Below are 19833 nucleotides of genomic sequence, written 5' to 3' on the forward strand. Positions count from 1 at the left end.
TTCTATTTTATTTTCAGTACTTATACTTACATTGATGTCAACATTATCACTAATGGTTTATCTGTTAACAGCTTCATGCGTCATCAGTGCTGCAAGCTTTCCAATTTCTGCACTTGATCTCCATCTCAAGAAACCTCGATTTTGTGCAGTTATTTACTACTTTTACACTCATCTGCATATCTCCATGCTTAGTCTAAGGGGGAGGGAAGATTAATGAATCTTGCATAAATACACATGCACTACATATAAATTTGCTATAAACTTTATTTTGATTGAACTGTGCTATAAACTGTAGATTATTTTGTATATAGAAAAATATAATATTATATGAATACAAACATAACAATCACAAAGCCACGATATTTTAATGAGCAGAAATGGCTACTTATACAATGTAATATCACAACTTTGATATACATTTAGAAATCTTATGGTCAGTACCACACCACTCATTTACAAAACCTGCAAAATCAACTCAGGCAAAAACTGCTTGCTTGCAGCTTTAGAAAATGTACAATATTTTAACTTAATGATTTGGCAGCTAATTAGAATATTGGAATACTTTTTAACATTAAGCACCGCACCTCTAATTGCTTGTGCTAAGATGCAAACATTCCAGGTACTGGATAGCACCATGTATGGAAGAAATTTACACACATATCCACACTCTTCTTTCTAAAATTAAGCAAGAGATACAATATGTAGAAATCATCACCTACTTCCTTCAAAGTACTTCACATTTCTCTTTACACAAAGTATACCATTTCAGCTGCCTGATCTCTTAAAAGTACTTTCCATTCTGTTCAAGGAAATATGATCCATCCTTACTTCTGTGCACAACAAATGTTTAAAGTAAAATGGTTATTATGAAGTAGAACAGCCTGTCTTACACCAATCAATGTTTTTGTGCTAAGAGACATGTAATAATCTTTACTGCTAAAACTTAAATAATAAACTATTTATGTTCTTTTTATCATACCATAAAAAGTTATGAGAAACTACAAAACTAAATGTCTTCCAAAATGTCTCTCCACCCAATTATATTGCAATTGTAAAATCCAGCAAAATCTAGAGTCAGAAGAATTAAATTTCGAAGAACTGCTGATCTAATGAAAAGAATTTTTCAAATATTTTTTGGCCTCATTCAAGTAATTTCATTGATGCACTCACACAACAGTTACATGATATCACATTCTAATTTGTGGAAAGATTCACAAAATCAAAAGAAAATTACAGGAAACAGTGGAATTCCCAACATGGAACATCCATTACACAGAAAAGTATGCCTTGAATAGTCCACTTAAATCTGATTCTACTGCATGAAAGTACTGGACTGAATGACTTAATATCACATTGGTAACTGCAATTAAAAAGATGCCTTCCTCTAGCACCATCCTCTCATTTCTTTCTCAAGCACTCAGCTAAATCCTGAGCTAGGAGACTTAAGAACATAATGGAAGTTACAGGAAGTCATTAGACTTGCACATGGTAGTTCTTGTATAAACCATACACACCTATATCAATCTATTACCTTTGTCATACACTTAACTAATCTTTTAAAACTCCCTACGGACTCACTGATTACTAAATTTATTCCAGTTACTATTGCTCTAATGTGAACCAATTTCTTCCAATCTCCATTTTCAACTCCATACTTGTATAGAAGGTACTTGTACAGAACATGTTTAAGGTCCACTAAAACTTCTGAATATCACTGGTGTATCCCAAAACAGCTACATAATGCTAATACCAAAATCTTCAGATAACAAATTATTTATGCACATGTGTAAATTCATATAAAATTACAAAGCAGTGTTAGCAATACAAAAGTAGAAATATAAATTTATCAAGTTCACCAAGTCTTAAAGCTACATACAATTAATTCCTGCTTCCAACAGCTCTGTCCTTGGAACTTGTATTGATCTTTGTTGTGCTGGGAAAGTGCCTAATCTTTATCCTATAGTTGCTGCCAATTATACCTCTACATATGTTTGCATCTTTGTATACAGTATCTGTATTCAGTTCTATGCCTTCAATTTTCATTATGTAAAAAAGTATTATGTATAAAATCATAACAAAAATTATTGCACTTGAAATATAATGTTTCCTTTCTTAAAAGTCATAGTAAATCATAAGGGATAAATGTACCATATACCAACAGAAAAAACAAGCTAAGTATCATCTAGCTTTAACACTACAAATGAACACAATTTTGTTAATCCACATAGCATGGTGAGGAGATTGCTTTGAATAAGTAGATAACTGAAGATTAACCTTATAAAGTTTTCATATATACCTGGATGTCCAGATGATCTCGTTTTGCACCCATACACAGAATTATTATCTTTCTTGCTACCAGCCTATGGGTTCACTGCAGAGCAAAAACATTAAGCCCAATACCATAGTATACTGATGAAAGCATCTTGTCATGAAGCCTACAGAAAGAAGACAAAGCCCACATTGCCCTTGTCCAGAGTGGGATCTAAACCAACCTCCTCCTGGTTGTGAGCCAAATGTGTTAACCCCAACATCACCAAGCCATTTACAGTGAAGGGTAGTTGAATAATATGTAATGCTGCAACAAATGTGTGTGTGTGTGTGGGTGTGTGTGTGTGTGTGTGTGTGTGTAGAAGTTGTGGGAAGAAAGATGCTTAAGAGGTGTAGATTGGAGGGCAACAAGGCACTGCACTGTACAAGTTATCATACACTCAAATAAAATTTTGTTCCAAAATAAGTATTTCACTGATATATACTTATGTATGTATGGTACTGCACATTGAGTTTCAAAATAAGTATCCCATTAACAAATATATATGATACGGTACATGGAAAAACTATCAAAACACAGTTTTTTCTATAATTTTGTATGTGCTGATAAACACAATCAACAGCCTATCTGTCTATGTAAATATCAGGCTGACGTTCATCTCCAAAGTGATTAGCCGAGATGAAGTGCCTACATACATAGCATAATTCTTTGCTGCAAGTGAAAACTACAAAGTCTGAGACTGTAGGCTGAGTTATTGGAAGCAGGAATGAGTCCCCAACACCAGTTATAGCACCATAAGAAGCAATTACATCTCAACTACAGGAAATTATTACTATAAGAACATTTTTCTTGTATAATATACAGTTTGACCTCTGTATACCACATGAAACTTCTATAAAGACAAGAAGCTTATAATGAACATGCAGTGATGGATGTGTGTTGATCTTCAAAACAATCTTACACACACCAGAAGGATGAATGCTTCAGGCAACTGCTAGAAAATATTGACACTAGAGCCGAATGTAAAAGTACGAACTCAACAGGCAAAACAGTATAGCACTCAGAACAAGTGAGAGAGAGTGAGACATATTTTTTTCTGTAGCAAATTTTCTGCCTCTCTTTCTTGTTGCTTGGCTAGTATGGTAGGCACTAGACTCACAATGGTTCACATCAGGCAGGTCATCATCACCCTCCCCCTCCCATCCTTGGAGTAATCTAGTCTCCTTCTTCTGCCCCACTGCCTCCCATATTGTGTTTCCCTTGAGGGCCTTGGATTCTGCCAATGAGAGGAAATGGTGCTCACAGGATACCCCCAAGTGTCAATCTACCAACATATATACAAACTAATCTAAATTTGCAATGGATTCACACATTTTCATAGCAACATATAATAAATGGTGTCCTTTTGACTTTATTTACAAATGTAGCATTTGCATTTATGAATAAAATTTATAGAAAACTATCCTTAGGACACTGAATATCCAGTGAATTGAAAGTAATTCAAGATTTACAATCTATCCCAATTTACATTTTTAAGAACAAAATTCATATATAAACCATGATTCATTAATACCAGAGTGAGAGAAGGCATCTACATGCATATGTTCTGAGTCACATTCATCAACATTCCCAGCATTTTAACTTGCAGTGTACAGTAATTACAAAGGAAAGCTTACGCTTAAAAGGACTGTGCTGAAACATTAGTGAAAATTTTATGAAACCAGCTCAATCATGCATTAGTGATCCCATGAGGTAGATTGCAAAGCAATGTTAGTATTACATCATACACACTTTCAAATTCCAGTATTGGTAAAGGAAGGAAACAGCAGTTTTACAATATGGCGATATGCAGCTGACCTAGAGTATGAAGGTTTGATAAAGGGCAATGGGGTGTTGATTTTGTAAATGCTTGAACTAGCAGTTAAGCCTCCCTCACATCCAGGATAGAAAGCCAGCCTTAACCTAACCTTATAACTAAAGATAACACTTCTCCTAGGACTGACCCCTGTTCAGTCCACTCTTAGAGTGCCACTTGGTGCAGCGATGCAGAGCTTTCTCCCACTGTTTCATCTGGTTCAGCAGGTGGTCCTGTAGCTCAAGCTGGGGATGGAAGGTTTTTTCTACCTCCCTTAGTGGAATCAACTCCTTGCGTGACTTCCAGATTCCTGATGGTCAAAGTGAATAAAGAACTACAACAATCGAAAATACAAGATAATCTTTATGCCAATCAATATCCACATACACACATATATACATTAGGTTTATACACTGTGTTAACAACTAGTCATGTCTCTGAAGTACATGCAATGTTCATAATGTTCCTTGGATATACCAGCACACAACCATGATGGAAGTGCTCCTCACTACTCACCTGCCCCCATCCCCGCCAAGAAGGCAGCGCCCAAAGCAGAGACTTCAGTGGACTTGGGCCTTTCCACCGGCCTGCCAGTGAGGGTGGCAATCATCTGTACCAGGAAGTCATTCTGAGCCACCCCTCCATCCACTCTAAGGGGAGATTTTTCACTGCGCATTATGGCATCCAGGTGACATAACAGGTTCAGAAAGCATTAATATGACCAGACCAGTGTTATTAATTTTTTAAGATGTTGTCATGCATGCAATAAAAAGATGTTGTCAAATGTACCATACGAAAATTATCAAAAACAAAGTTAGATATTGTTATGCATGCAATCAGATGCCAATCATACAATCAGATGTTACCATTCATACAATCAAATGTTGATATACATAACATCAATGTTATTATGCATACAATGAGATACCACACATACAATTTGGGGGATCAAGCAAACATCCATAGAGAAAAAGAAGTGATGAAAACAAAGGCAATGAGTACATAGCAATAAGTAGTAACAGCATATCACAGCAAACCCCAGACAGGGAAAGAGAGAGAAAAAAAAAGAGTATGAAAAAATAAATGAAATAAAATAAATAAACAAATTGCACCACAAGTTTCAATGAAAACAAGATAAGCAACAAACAAAAATAATGTCAACACAAACCACAGACGCACCACAGTTGTTAGGCACACAGATTACAGTACCCAGTGTCGGTTCCATGAAGTGAGGTGGGAGGCAAGGGATAAAAAGAAAAGGAAATTATTATCAGACTGTTATATCCAAGTCAATATATTTCCATACACAATAGTCAAAAGTTGCCTTTCACCTATTTTGAGGTATTATATGCAGATGATTTGCTGTGAAAATGAGGGAGATGCTAAACTCAAAAGAAACTCATGAGGGAATGGAATCCAAGAGCCTGAGAGTAAAATGTACTTTAGATCAAAATAAACATTTCACATGAAGATATTGCCACTGTAATAAATGAAGTCATATGGTCTTGCACATTCAGTGAAGAGGATGTGGATCTCAATCTTACTATGTAGAACAAATAAAGGAAGTTCCTTATTTTGGAAAAGTGATTAATAAAGGAGGCAATGGAAATACTTGTGGTGAGACCTGGAGGTGAGTACAGGAAGTTCAGCAACAGTTGTCTTTATCAACATGAAATATAACACTGATGTCTCAGAAGTACTCATGTGTGGTTTATATGGAGAGTGTAGTGTATGCAAAATAGATTTGGTTATGAAGCTTTTCGAGATCTTAATGATAATGGTGAAGAATCACTCCCTCTAAGATGACAAAGTCAGAAAGACTGATGCCTGTTGCAATAACAATGGCATGCCCATTACCTGAGACTCAGTAATTCATGGTCAGCTTCAGTAAGCATGGCCCGGTATATTTGGTAGATGCGGAAGGCGAGGGACTCCAGCATGGCTCGGACAAGGTGGGCTCGGGTGGTGGATGCACTCAAGCCCAAAAAACCTCCAGTGGCTGTAGTATCATTCACAGGAGCCTGAAAGGAGGGAAAAAATGATAATCACTGTTGATATAAGCAAAGGTCTACGGGTCAACACATAGAAGAAATCATTTAGGTTCTAAAGTAAGCTGTCTTCAGTTGTTTAACAATCAAATTCAATCAATATCTCTACAGTATAACACTTCATATTAGGTCCAAGTTCTAGTGGTGCTCAAAATCAGTTAAAATGAGGACAAAAGGCACATATTCTGTGGCTCACACATACTGACCTGAATACCCTGGAAGCCAGGGATGAAAAAGACCCCTTCAGATCCCTTCACAGATGAGGCCAATTCTGAGGTTTCTGAAGCCTTTTCATACAAGCCTTAATATTGGTGAAAAAAAAAGTAAAAATTTAGGATTTGCTAATTATAAGAACTGCACTTCAAGTAATCAAAATTACAAAAGCACATACACAAAGAAAAGCTTGAGCAACAGGATAGAAAGAGTGAGCACATAATAGTTCTGCAGCCTACAGTGAAGTGGCTGACAACTCACCAATCATCTGCCCCCACTCAATCACTGTTCCATTGTCATTTGATGATGCCTCAGCCATGTGGACAAGCCCATCTTTGTCCTTCCAGCCATGCACTGGATAAATCCCTGTAACCCATAATACACAATAATTTATGCTTATGAATTTTATCTTCAAAATTCGATGCGTCAGCCATGTGATTCTATGTGTTACATAGAATTTCTAGACTTCCAACTCATAAAATTCAGAAACAATAACAAATAATGGGAATACAAGCCATGCATCATAATGACATACATACATAGAGTAGTAAACTGTCATGTCTTCTTAAGATCAACATGGAAATGCTTAAAAATTTATCTGAGGATGTGATAAATTGGCTATGAAGGGTTATTGCCACAGACAGAACCCTGGCAAGACACTCAAGGTGAGGTGTGAATCCAAGCCATGATTGCCAGTGAATTGTGGTTAGCCTTTTAGCAAGGATAAAGTTTATATTGTGAATAGAATATACTGATAATTTTTTTCTTCTGGCTTATTTACATATAATGCTAAAAGATCTCTTACATCAAGTACATTTGTAAATAATAACAATTCTATTTCAAAATTCTGTGCCATTATCATTGCCAATACAAAATGGCTGATGAAAACAAGATTTACTACATAACACAGACAAAAGATGTAACCCACCTTTAACAGAAGTGTGTACCTTGCTGCCAGTGTTCACATCAAGGAAAGCACCGGTGCCAAGAGTGACCTTCACATCACCACGCTCAAAGCTACACGACCCAAATAGTGAGGCTCCCTGATCAGACACCTGGGGTAAACAAGAACATTTCTTTTTCTATACTAGTTCAGGCCACATGAAGACTAGTCATCCAAGCTAATGTTAAGGTGGGTAATCTTTGGTTAGCTTAATTATGCCTGACTGTGTAAAGATGAGGAATAGAGACAAGGAAAAGGAAAAATCATATGAGTTATTAGGCACAAATGGCATGAAAAAGATAAAAGAATACTGGAAAGATAAAAGAACACTGGGGAAGAATTAAATGTGCATAAGGAGGACTGGAAATAAGAAGAAAACTAAGAAGGACATAATCTCAAAAATCATTTTGTGTAAGAGAATGATGGCAACTAAAAAGCAGAAGGGAACACAATCTAAAAGGGAGAAAATTAAATAACTCAGAATGGAAGAACTCAATGCCCACAAGAAAGACTGGAACCAAGAGAAAAAATAAAATAAATAAATAAATAAAAAAAAAAATAGAAAAATCACTCAGTGTAAGAGAAGGATGGTAACCAAAAAACAGTAGAAAAGACCATTTAAAAAAGGAGAGAAAACAAACTAAAAAAGGTGATCCTATCTACTGTAAGGTAAGAGGAAAAGTTAAACAACACCTGGTACATAAGTACCATGAATCTCACCACAGCTGTAATGGGGATGGGGACACCAAAGAACCTGGCTGAGCACACGCCCCAGTCCCCAACAGAGTCCCTAAGTTCCGGGAAGAGACTTTTGGGCATCTGAAGCAGCTTTAGGAAGAATGTGCTCCATTCCTCCAGGTAAGGATCATAAAGAGCTGTACCACTGGCATTAGAGTAATCTGTGGCATGAACCTGTGGGAGACAAGAAAGATGTTATTGTTACATTCATTACCTGATATTCGTTTGCAAAAATCATTTTCTGTCAAAATCAATCATACATACACACATATGTACACATACTAAGAGTCTCTCTCCTAAAACATGGTGGGTAACCAAGACAAGGCACACAACTTTCACATTCACACTCATTCACACCACTCGCTTAGTCTCTTAGCCACTGATGGAGAAGAGAAAGTACTCCTGCCCTCACTTTATGGGCATCAGTCACAGAGCTTGAACAGTTTGTCCAGTCATAATGAGGGATAATCTGTAAATTTTTTAATGTGATGTAAGATGGCAGCAAATGGAGGGATAATTGTAAATGCAACAAACACAGACATAGAAAAGATTTATCCTTACCTTCCCCTCAGTGAGCCTGTAGACCAGCCAAGTGTCGATGGTGCCAAACATAACATGGCCTTCATCAGCCAAATGCTTCACCATCTCATTGTTCTCCAACACCCACTTCAGTCGCATGTTTACCTGCAAGGTGATTATTAAATAGCATTTGCAAAATAAATGATAATCTAAACACACACTGGTAATTCAATATGGCAATAAAAATACAAATGTGGGATACAATACATTTACTATTATATCAGCTTGGAGTGTTATTCATGTCATAACCATTTCAGTTCCATACAATGTGAATTCAAGAGGTAAAATATTCTGAAGGATAATTCAAATATGTAATCACAGGAATGATTAGTACAATTCTTATGTATGTATTTTACTACTGATGGTGCTGAACACTTATAAATTTATCACTTGTATCATAGAAACACCGTTTAAAATCACTAAACTTTCCACTGAAACCAATTAAATGTAAAAGATGAGATGCAACACATTTAAGAATATGACCATATACTCAACTTTTTCTTTTAATTTACCTGAATATTCATGAACTTCAAAACACTGGCTGCCAGATACCTCTTGCTCCTCAAAAAAAGATACAGAAGTGAGCTGCCAAACCGAACCACCTGAAATACATGGGTGATATCCTTTTGTGCCTCTATTTGTGAATAAATCCCTGAATTCCCTTCATAAACTAAATTCCTTGGCCACACATTTACAGAAATAATATGATTCAAGAATAGAAGGCAAAGATAGGTGAGTGTTTAGGCTTACATGACAAGTATGTTTCAGTGAAAGAAAATTACATCTAAAGCTGCCAATCTTGCAGGAATTCTGAAACAACAATTCAATAAAACATCTCCAGCTTTTTTCAAACAAGCATATCTTGGACAGAATCTAACCTTCATAGTGAGGCATGAATTCCAGTGTCTAACCAAGGCATCAGCCCGAATGTCCTTCCAAGTGATGAAGTTGTGGAAGGGAACTCCAGTGCGGCGGTCCCAAGTGATGAAGGTGGCTCGCTGTGTGCTCAGACCCAGGCACCGGATGTCACCTGGACTCACTCCAGCATCTGGGAGAAAGAGGAAAAAATTATTGGACATACCCAGATCTACATTTATCTTACCTGGATACTGCAAAACTACTGCTACAAAGGTAGGAAAGATTTTAGTACTCTTAAAGCAATTACACTTGTTATAAAACAATGCTGTACAATAAGCCAAGCTGCAATTAGATTAAATATGTAAATGAAAGATGGTTCGTGCTCAAGTTGATAAACTTTTGAGGAGCTGAGATAACAAAGCTAAAGCATTATCAGTACAATTTAACTAGCATCCCAGTTATGGTGGCCTGGATGTGGATAGCCATGGTGTGAAATGACACTGGCTTTGTTTCTAAGCCAATGAAGATTGTCTCAGTCCAAGCAGCAACTGACTACCAGTTCTTGCTAATATAATCATGGATTAAATCATCATCTGAGGCTGCTGAGTTCAGTGTTTTCCAGATGTTTTTTTTGTGAGGTGGACAGCAGTCTGTTGACTTTTTGGTGCTAATAACCTACATCTCTTTACATAAGGGATCACACAAGAAGTTTTATATATAAAATACAAATCTGCAATAAAAAAAAATAATACACATTGCTGGCCATAAGGCCTTGGTTTATAATCTGCTGAAATTGCGGGTGTTCTGGATCCCAGGCATTCCCAGTTCCCCATCATGATGTCACCCCCGTCTCCTCTGCTCTGTGACTCACTGGATATTGCTGCACTCATAACAATCATAAACTTGCTCCACAGTTCCTCAGGGTCCATCTCCACCCTTCCAGGAGCCGGGTACAGGAGGGTCACCTGGAATCACGAGCCTTTAGGTACCCAGATATTTGTTTTAAGGAACGATTAAGAATGATACAGAATCTACTGAGCAATCTAAAGCTCAACAATAAAGTGCTATTATAAATGTCCTAATGCAATAAGTGGGCCTTTTTTTCATAATTTTTTGTTGTCCTTGACCAGTGGCCCTCTTACATAAGAGAGAGAGAGAGAGAGAGAGAGAGAGAGAGAGAGAGAGAGAGAGAGAGAGAGAGAGAGAGAGAGAGAGAGAGAGAGAGAGAGAGAGAGAGAGAGAGAGAGAGAGAGAGAGAGACTTAGACTTAGACTTAGACTTTAGACTTAGCAACTTATTTATATTTTCATATACCCATATTATTATTATTATAGTTACAAATTTAGATTTCCTGTTATTGCACAAGGTACAAACTCAAGGATAATTCTTCATTATATGGACAAGTGTTTTATTACTCTAATATATAGGATTAAATGTTCTTCTTCTTTCTTCTTCTTTTTTTATTTTTTTTATTTTAAGTTACTTTTATAATTAGTCCTAATATATAAATAAATTATTTTTTTTTAATTTATTTATTTATTTTATTTATTTTTTTTTTGTCTGCCCATAAAGCAGTTGCTTACTAAGGGCTGTTTGTTTGTTATAAAATTATACTAAGTCTTAACTCAACTGTAAAATGACAAACATAATAAAGTGTTTAAAGTGTTTAAAGTGTTTAAAGTGTTTGAGAGAGAGAGAGAGAGAGAGAGAGAGAGAGAGAGAGAGAGAGAGAGAGAGAGAGAGAGAGAGAGAGAGAGAGAGAGAGAGAGAGAGAGAGAGAGAGAGAGAGAGAGAGAAACTCTGAAAGCTATCTAGTGGAACAATATTGTTATACATGTCTGTACTCCTTACACATGGCTTTATACAGTGGAGAATGCACAACTGAAATAGCAAGGTAGTACATGACAGCATGCAAACAATACAGGATGAATTAAGGCAAAAAATACCAACCTTTTCCTCAGCTCGGCCACAGAGCTGAGCCTTTCTGTTGTATATGAAGCATCGGAGGGTAGTGGTGCCCAGGTCAAGGCTGGCAATGTACTGTGCATCACAGTTGGGTGATGGGTCTGGTGTGTGGTTGCTCTGCTCCGAGGCGCCCATGCTGCTGCAGTCATCACTCAATCCCCTTGCACACTTGTAAGTCACCCACACTCAGTTACTTGGCTTGCTACTAACTGGGGAAGGGAAGAATAATTTACAACTGAAATGTCATGACAAAAGTACAATTTTTGAATATAGAATATTTCTGTGATCTACTCCATTGTCAGTGATGATACTTTTTTTATTTGCACTCAATGAAAACATGAATATCTACAGGAAAGAAAATCTGCATGACAATAGCCCTGTGAAGAAAGGTAGATAATATCATTGGAAAAGTTTTCATTTGAAAATGAAAAAGATAGAGAATCAATTAAATTTACATTTTTTAAAATGTAGGAAAAGGTACAAAAAAAAAGAGTCAGACCAGACAACAGAGTGCAACAGCCTGCATCAAGGAGAACTGTTACAAAGGTGACATTTCTCACTTGATCTCTACATTTTACGACAAACAGGTGATGTAATTCTGTGAATGTCTTACCTCGTGCTATGAAGCTGTCTGTCTACCTGTCTCACCAGCCGGTACGAGACTTCTCCTGTATGATAATTGCTATCTGCCAAGGTCAGATAAGAAGTTCTCACTATCTTCATTCTGTGATTGACATTAACTGTAAAAGAAAGAGAGATCACTTTTTGTCAACTAAGAATGTTAAATGCCCATGCTCAGGATTGTAAAATACAGCCACAGTATTCCCTGCAAGTCTTATTCAAGGTGACCAACAGGTGTGGGACAAGGGTGCTGGGAACACCTTTCTCTGTATGTTTATTCCCATAATGAGATGTGGCATGACATCCTGTCCTGGTTGCGTCATCTTTAAGGGGAATATCAACCTAATCCATAAATATCAGACTTGGGTCTGAGTACAACATGTACCTGCACACTCAATTTATGATTTTGCTTAGTACTTGTACCTGGACTTCATTTAATTAATAATTCACCCAATACTGTATATTGAATAAAAGTACAAAATACAATGATGTGGTGTGCAGATGAGAGTCAAGTGAGAGACTGCTTGATGAGGCCTGGTGACCAAGGCCATGTGAGGTGATCCAGGGTAGACAGTGACGTAATTAATGGGACTTATACCAGTTTAGGATTGCCACTTGTAAAAAGTCACTAGTTAGTTATCAGTAGTATAGTACACATTGCACTCACTCCAGTGTCCAGTACAGGACTGTAACTGCATGATGAGATGCTGTGAATCGGACAGGTCACAGACTCTTATGTGATATGGGAACACTTCAAGCTCTAAGTGGATAAGACAGGAATTTATAAGGAAGAGTGCAAGCACTTGGAAATGAGTACAAAAAATGCATCTGAATCCTGATCTGATTGACTGATGGGCAGCACATTCCTAACATAATTTCTTTCCTTCTTTTTTTTAAATAGTTCACATCATTAAATGCTAAACGGCAGGGGTCATATAGCACTATGGTAAAGTGTGCTGAAGAGTAACAATGCTAGGCCAGGATTAAGAGGGCACTAATCCTCTAGCCAAAACAACCTTTCAGCTGGGAGTCTAACACCTTACTACAGAATCACCCTTCCCATCCCCAAAGTCTGAATAGATATGGGTTCTCACTTGTATGATTCCTACCCTCTACATCTCATCTATCTTAACCTTGTCTAATTTAACCCTGAAAAAAAATCACCCCTTGACTGTTAGTGAAAGTGTCACACTTATTATTTCATGAGTAACCTATGATAATTTCACAAGGCAGAAATAGAACTAAAACCAAAAAACTTAGAAATACTTGTTCACTACTTTTGCTGTCAGTGCTGTCTTTAGAAACAGAAAGCCATTGCAACTAAAGTTTAATCTAACTTGGCCTCTGAACTTTACACATCCTGAAAATTATGATGATGGTGATGATGATAGTAATAGTGGTAGTAGTAACAGCAGCAGCAGTAGTAGTAGTAGTAGTAGTAGTTGTAGTAATAATAATAATAATAATAATAATAATAATAATAATAATAATAATAATAATAATAATAATAATAATCAGGCTGGCAATCCCAGACAAGGTGACCCAGACAAAGCACTCAGACACACATCACTCATACTCTTAGAAAAAACAATAATAGGACTAAGAATAAGAACACCTACACAAAATCAATATCCCCCTAATAACTAAAACACTACATCCATGGCCAGGAGCAAGAATAAAGCACTGCAGAACCTGACGAGTGATGACAGATTAAAGGTTACTGTGTACATAATCATTTAGAGTGGCTGGCTGGGCATTCCTCCTCAGATAAGCCTCAATCAGTTGCTGCATCACGTGATCACTGAGTCAAATCACATTAAACTTATAAGACTGGAATAATACTGTTGTAAATCATGACAAATGTAGACTAGTACCTGGCCATTGGTGGAACTTAATGTCTTCTTCATGATGGGATAAATTCTTGCACTAAACACTGGTATTAATCCTCAGGAAAAAAATCAAGTTTTGCATTTCCATCACTCAAGCTTATAAAAGCTAGACTTTTCTCAATAGTATGTACAGTTTAAGGTAACGTATCTAAGGCTACCTTTCCCTTAACTCCAGGCTATGGCTAGTATGGGATATTTTATACTGGTGTATAATAATGTTAGCTTACAAATTTTGAGTAATTATTTATTTCTGAACAAAAATATGGGTAAATTTGAAGTTTCAAGCAATACTTCCCATTCAACACCCCCACCTAACCTAATGGACCACCCCATAAGGTAAACTAACCCACCTAACATTTTGTAGCCTGCAAACTGAGGGGGGCTTCATCCCCCTGGAGCCCCCATAAGGTAAACTAACCTAACCTAACATTTTGTAGCCTCCTAACTGAAGGGGGCTTTGTTCCCCTGGAGCCCCCATAAGGCAAACTTATTATCAATTTCCGACAGGGTAAAATGGTGCTAGAAATGCTCCAAACGGTGAGATGTACACCCTGTGAAGGGCTATTGTTACGTATGGTGTATTGGTTGAAACAGCAATGAAACTAAAATGTGATATGTTTTTAACCATGATCTACTCAATGAAAGAATCAGCAATGAAATTAATGAACTGAATTAGTCTAATATAATGGTATGAATGCGTATATGTAGCAGCCCTACAGGCAAGCACACGAGCATGCTGCGTGTGTGAGGTAGCCTCATATAAGTACATATAAGTACATGCGTGAGTACATGTGTGGATGACCTCACTAGTGGCATTGTGTGGCTTGTTGTTCAGAGGCTGGCACTGTTATCTACAACACTAATCGAAGGAGAGCTGACACATGCCTATAGGTTGACCTCTGAAGCCCTGGGGCTATGAGGGTGTCCGTGTGTCTGTGTGTGTGTGTGTGTGTGTGTGTGTGTGTGTGTGTGTGTGTGTGTGTGTGTGTGTGTGTGTGTGTGTGTGTGAGGGTTAGCTAACCATGAAATAACTGTTATATGGTACCATTTAACTGTAGTTCTGTGAGTGTGAGTGCATGTATAGTATAAGTAGCAATTATCCCTACCAGTATTGATAATCTGCATGACTCATACTTATATCTTGCAAGCTAGAATAGGTGTAGTTAAGTGTCACCTGGCAGAGATGGTGACACGAGAGGCACTCTGCAGCACTGAGGGACAGAGAGATAGAGTATCAAGACCGCATCATGACAAGACATGTGAGGAAGGAGACAAGGGAAAGGAAGTTGAGTCCTTGCAAGTAGAGTTTGCATGTGACTGACTGTGACAGTGTTAGTGCCTGCTAGCCCTGTCCCTACCTGTGTGTTGCGACTGTATTGCATGGTGACTTGTGTACTGTTGTGTAATATATGGACATAAGAAGTGTGTTTTCCTCTCCCTGATCTATACAACAGTTCTCATCGAGTGACTGGGTGAATCAGAGCCGCAGCTCTACCCAACCATTCAGATCAAAATCCTTGCCCCCGACACACACACCCTGAACCCTGCAATGATATGAGGTGCTCCTTGTCTGATGGTGGGGGTACATATCTGTAACCTAACCTAACCTAGCCCTTGAATGGAAACGATAATGTTATTTCAGTATTATCTGGGTATTTTGTATTGGTGTTACCTAGTTGCATGGCAGACCGTAGGAAAAAAAAAAAAAAACATTAGAAGACAAGAAATTGAATCCCATGGAAAATGTGCATCTAATTATGTCATGAAACTGCAACCTCCCCTTGATCGAATAAAAAGTTAAGAGCTCTTAGCTCATCATTACAATAGGTTTTTTTCATGCCTCGTTAGACAAAATGTCCCAAAACTGACAACCTCACAGTAATAAATCCCTGTTTGTTAACTTGATTATGCTTCAACCGCCGCTGGTTTTACCTCACCTCTTTCTCTCTCTGTCTTTACTCCTTACCCTGTGAAAGTGAAAGGTCCTACTTTGCTCGCTTTCTTGTTTTCTCTCACACTTCCAGGTCTCCAGTCTATGTTGGACGTGTCCAGAAAATATCGTATCCTTGAGAGAAACTACTAGCCTCTATATCACCTTCGCGCACTGACTGTCCGTTCGTCAGGCTGGTGTTTACTATCACTCCTCAAAGGAAAGTTAGGATACAAGTGTTGGAAAATTTTTCACGATCTCTCCCCAATTTCTCTTACTGATTTATTTACTTTGGTTCCTACTATTGGCACGTGAGGACATCGTTACAAAGTCCTCGTTCCTTACAGTCGCTGTGATCGGTGACGTACCCAGAAATTTGGAAGGGGGGGAGACGGGGGCCGCACACACCTTGTTGGATTTAAACCTGTGGATTTATTCCCTGTGAGCGCCAGAGATTGGTGAGTGTTCCTCTATTATATTTGTGATAGGTTTAGGAATATATTAGAAAAGTGTAGTACTTTGTTGCTTGTTATTCTCTCCTGTTGTATTTACTTTACGTTACACCCAGAACTGTTACATTTGTTGTGTTTTTTTGTGATATTTCAACGTAAATTGTCATAGTTAGGTAATCAAACATTCATGTGAGATTTATGTGACCCAGAAGGGTCTTTACACCGTAAGGATAGTCACCATAGCTTGTTAGCTAGTAGTTTATTTATAATGTATTTGTTAATTTTTTTTTTTTTTTTTTGACACGTGTGCATAATGATTTCATTAATGTGTTGCTCCAATATCTTCATGTGGACTTTGTGATGTTACTTATGTTAATTTTGTATTGCATAGAGATTAATTAAGGGTCCTTTTCCAGTTGGACCGTTCACCCTCACGTTCACCCTCACGTTCACTCTTACGTTCACCATATGGGACAAGTAAACACACATAAGAATGAACAAGTGTCAATAACCTGGCGCAATAACATACCAAGAAGAAATACCCTTGTCTAACGCCCCTGAGTGGGTGTTACAACAACAACTACTACTACTACTACTACTACTCACCCTGGATTAGGCTGGGGTGTGGGCTGAGGCAGGTAGACTGAATTGATTTAATGTTTTTTTGTCGTTTTTTTTTTATTGTTTGTTATGTGCTTATGTTTAATTTATATTTTATCACCATCTGTACACTATAACACAGAGTAACACACACACACACACACACACACACACACACTCCATCACCATATGTGTAATGAAAGAAAGGGCAACTCACACACACACACACACACACACACACACACACTGCATCACCATCTGTACAACGAAAGATAAGGCAACACACACACACACACACACACATCACCATCTGTACAACGAAAGATAAGGCAACACACACACACACACACACACACACACACACACACACACACACACACACACACACACACTGCATAAGCATATGTACAACGAAAGACAAGGCAACACACACACACACACACACACACACACACTGCATAAGCATCTGTACAACGAAAGACAAGGCAACACACACACACACACACACACACTGCATAAGCATCTGTACAACGAAAGACAAGGCAACATACACACACACACACACACACACACACACACACACACACACACACTGCATAAGCATCTGTACAACGAAAGACAAGGCAACACACACACACACACACACACACACACACACACACACACACACACACACACACACACACTGCATAAGCATCTGCACAACGAAATACAAGGCAACACACACACACACACTGCATAAGCATCTGTGCAACGTAAGACATGGCAACACACACACACACACACACACACACTGCATCACCATCTGTACAACGAAAGATAAGGAAACACACACACACACACACACACACACACACACACACACACACACACACACACACACACACACACACACACTGCATAAGCATCTGTGCAACGTAAGACATGGCAACACACACACACACACACACACACACACACACACACACTGCATCACCATCTGTACTACGAAAGATAAGGAAACACACACACACACACACACACACACACACACACACTGTATAACAATTTGTTTGTACAAGGAAAGACAAAGCAACACACATTGCATCACCATCTGTACAACGAAAAATAAGGCAACACACACACACACACACACACACACACACACACACACACACACACACACCTTGAAATACCTTGAAAAAAAAAAAAACACTGAATATTTACTGGGAGGGACTGGAAGGGAGTTAGGGAAGGTACCACTTTGATAACGTCACGGCTGGGGGGACTTGTGACGTCACGGCTGGGGGCTTGATAACGTCACAGCGACCGTTATTTACGTACGTACGTACGTATTTCATTTTGAAAATGACCCCTCTAAAAAACGCAGCTAGACAGGAATGCTTTATAAATTCAGACTTGCCACACTTTTTAACTAATGCCAAAAATAACAACACATTTCAAAACGCAGTAGTATTAAATATATTTAAAAAGAAGTATCTGGAAACTGTTGGAACGTTCACCCCATTTAAAATCGTTCAAATGTCCACCCATTCTGGCTTAAACATAACAGAAAACACTTTAAAAAATCTGAACTATTTTCTAAAACCATTTAAAGTGAGCTACAAGCACAAATAAAAAATCTACCGAAAAAAATTCAATATTATTGGAAGTTGAACACGAATAAAAACAAGTGTAAGGTGCACGCATTTCACTGAGAGGGACGGCAACACACTTAAAAAAACACCAACTATTTTTTAAAACCAATAAGAACCTAGTACAGGCTGAAATAAAAAATCTAGTTTGGGACCGTAAAAAAAATACGCCGAAAACGGTCCTCTTATTTACACAAAAACAACGCCAAAATCACCACTTTTCAAGCAACACACGCGCTCAAATAACTTAAAAAACAACGAAATATTTTTACAAACCATAAAATCTTAGCTACAAGCCGAAATAAAATACTTAGAAAATAAAAAAAAATAATATTGGAACCGGAGGGGGCTGGGGAGCCTTATCCAAGATGGCGGTGGGGGGGCCATTGGGGGGGACGACCAACCCTTCTCACTCATTTAAACCCTCGCCAAACTTAAACTAATTAATGGCAGGTATATCTAATGAGCGGATATTGAAGCTTGGTCATGTGGCTCCGCTTTGCGACAGTAATGGTTTAAAACACTCACAGATAAGATAGATAATGGCTGATAAATAGAGACGGTGGGGGGGCCATTGGGGGGGACGACCAACCCTTCTCACTCATTTAAACCCTCGCCAAACTTAAACTAAGTAATGGCAGGTATATCTAACGAGCGAATATTGAAGCTTGGTCAGGTGGCTCCGCTTTGCGACAGTAATGGTTTAAAACACTCACAGATAAGATAGATAATGGCTGATAAATAGAGACGACCCAGATTGTTTACATTTTCATTAAGTTAAATTTTACGGATTTTTAGCAACGAGACGAGGCTGACACAGGGATATATTGTGCTGGAGGTTAGGTGAGATGCGTTAAAATGAGTTAAAACCGTGGATTGTTCAGTTATTAAAAAGTTACGTTAAGTTACCTAAAATTATTCTAACACTTCCTGACCTTACCTTCCCTGTGGTGGTGCCTCCTCGTCACTATGGCTGGCTGTCTAGCACCTTCTCACAGCCAAACTTTTCTTTATTTTGGTTGTTTTCACCCGCTGCTGCCTTCGGGTGTCCACTGCTAGAGCCCACGCCTTCCTCATTACCAACTAAAGAAGGTTTAACTCATGGGTAAGCCTTGGCAGCCACTGTGTAGGCGTGGTTACACACACACAAAAAAAAAAAAAAAAAAAAAAAATTCTGTCAGGCTGGGAGTTGAAACAGACGCTTACTAACACCGCCCATAGACGCGACACACTGATTTA

The 19833-nt window shown here is 38.1% G+C and overlaps 1 protein-coding gene across 5 annotated transcripts; it reads right to left on the reverse strand.

The window, feature by feature from the left end:
• Positions 1-242: 242 nt before the first annotated feature.
• On the reverse strand, positions 243-19776 carry LOC135112005 (putative glycerol kinase 5). Of its 5 annotated transcripts, XM_064025808.1 has the most exons (16): positions 15945-16145; positions 12757-12849; positions 12082-12208; positions 11454-11677; positions 10375-10468; positions 9524-9693; positions 9158-9247; positions 8628-8750; positions 8049-8240; positions 7314-7440; positions 6647-6751; positions 6379-6473; positions 5982-6145; positions 4641-4792; positions 4273-4434; positions 243-3545 (listed from the first exon to the last, which is right to left on the reverse strand). In XM_064025808.1, the coding sequence occupies exons 4-16, from the start codon at positions 11601-11603 to the stop codon at positions 3280-3282; spliced, it is 1890 nt and encodes a 629-aa protein (XP_063881878.1). In that variant the 5' UTR covers positions 11604-11677; positions 12082-12208; positions 12757-12849; positions 15945-16145; the 3' UTR covers positions 243-3279. The 5 variants fall into 5 exon arrangements, with proteins under 5 accessions (XP_063881878.1, XP_063881877.1, XP_063881879.1 ...); XM_064025807.1 differs by lacking the exons at positions 12757-12849; positions 15945-16145 and adding an exon at positions 19535-19776; XM_064025809.1 differs by lacking the exon at positions 12757-12849 and having other exon boundaries at positions 12082-12154.
• Positions 19777-19833: the final 57 nt, after the last annotated feature.

The sequence above is a fragment of the Scylla paramamosain genome, chromosome 23, assembly GCF_035594125.1.
Source record: "Scylla paramamosain isolate STU-SP2022 chromosome 23, ASM3559412v1, whole genome shotgun sequence".
Lineage (NCBI taxonomy): Eukaryota > Metazoa > Arthropoda > Malacostraca > Decapoda > Portunidae > Scylla > Scylla paramamosain.

Excerpts from the sequence above, each read along its gene's own strand:
- LOC135112005 (XM_064025807.1), bottom strand. The coding sequence starts at position 11,603 with ATGGGCGCCTCGGAGCAGAGCAACCACACACCAGACCCATCACCCAAC. Across the intron at positions 10,469-11,453 it reads GTGGCCGAGCTGAGGAAAAG|GTGACCCTCCTGTACCCGGC; the intron begins GTTGGTATTTTT and ends TCGTGATTCCAG. Across the intron at positions 6,474-6,646 it reads TGAGTGGGGGCAGATGATTG|GCTTGTATGAAAAGGCTTCA; the intron begins GTGAGTTGTCAG and ends ACCAATATTAAG.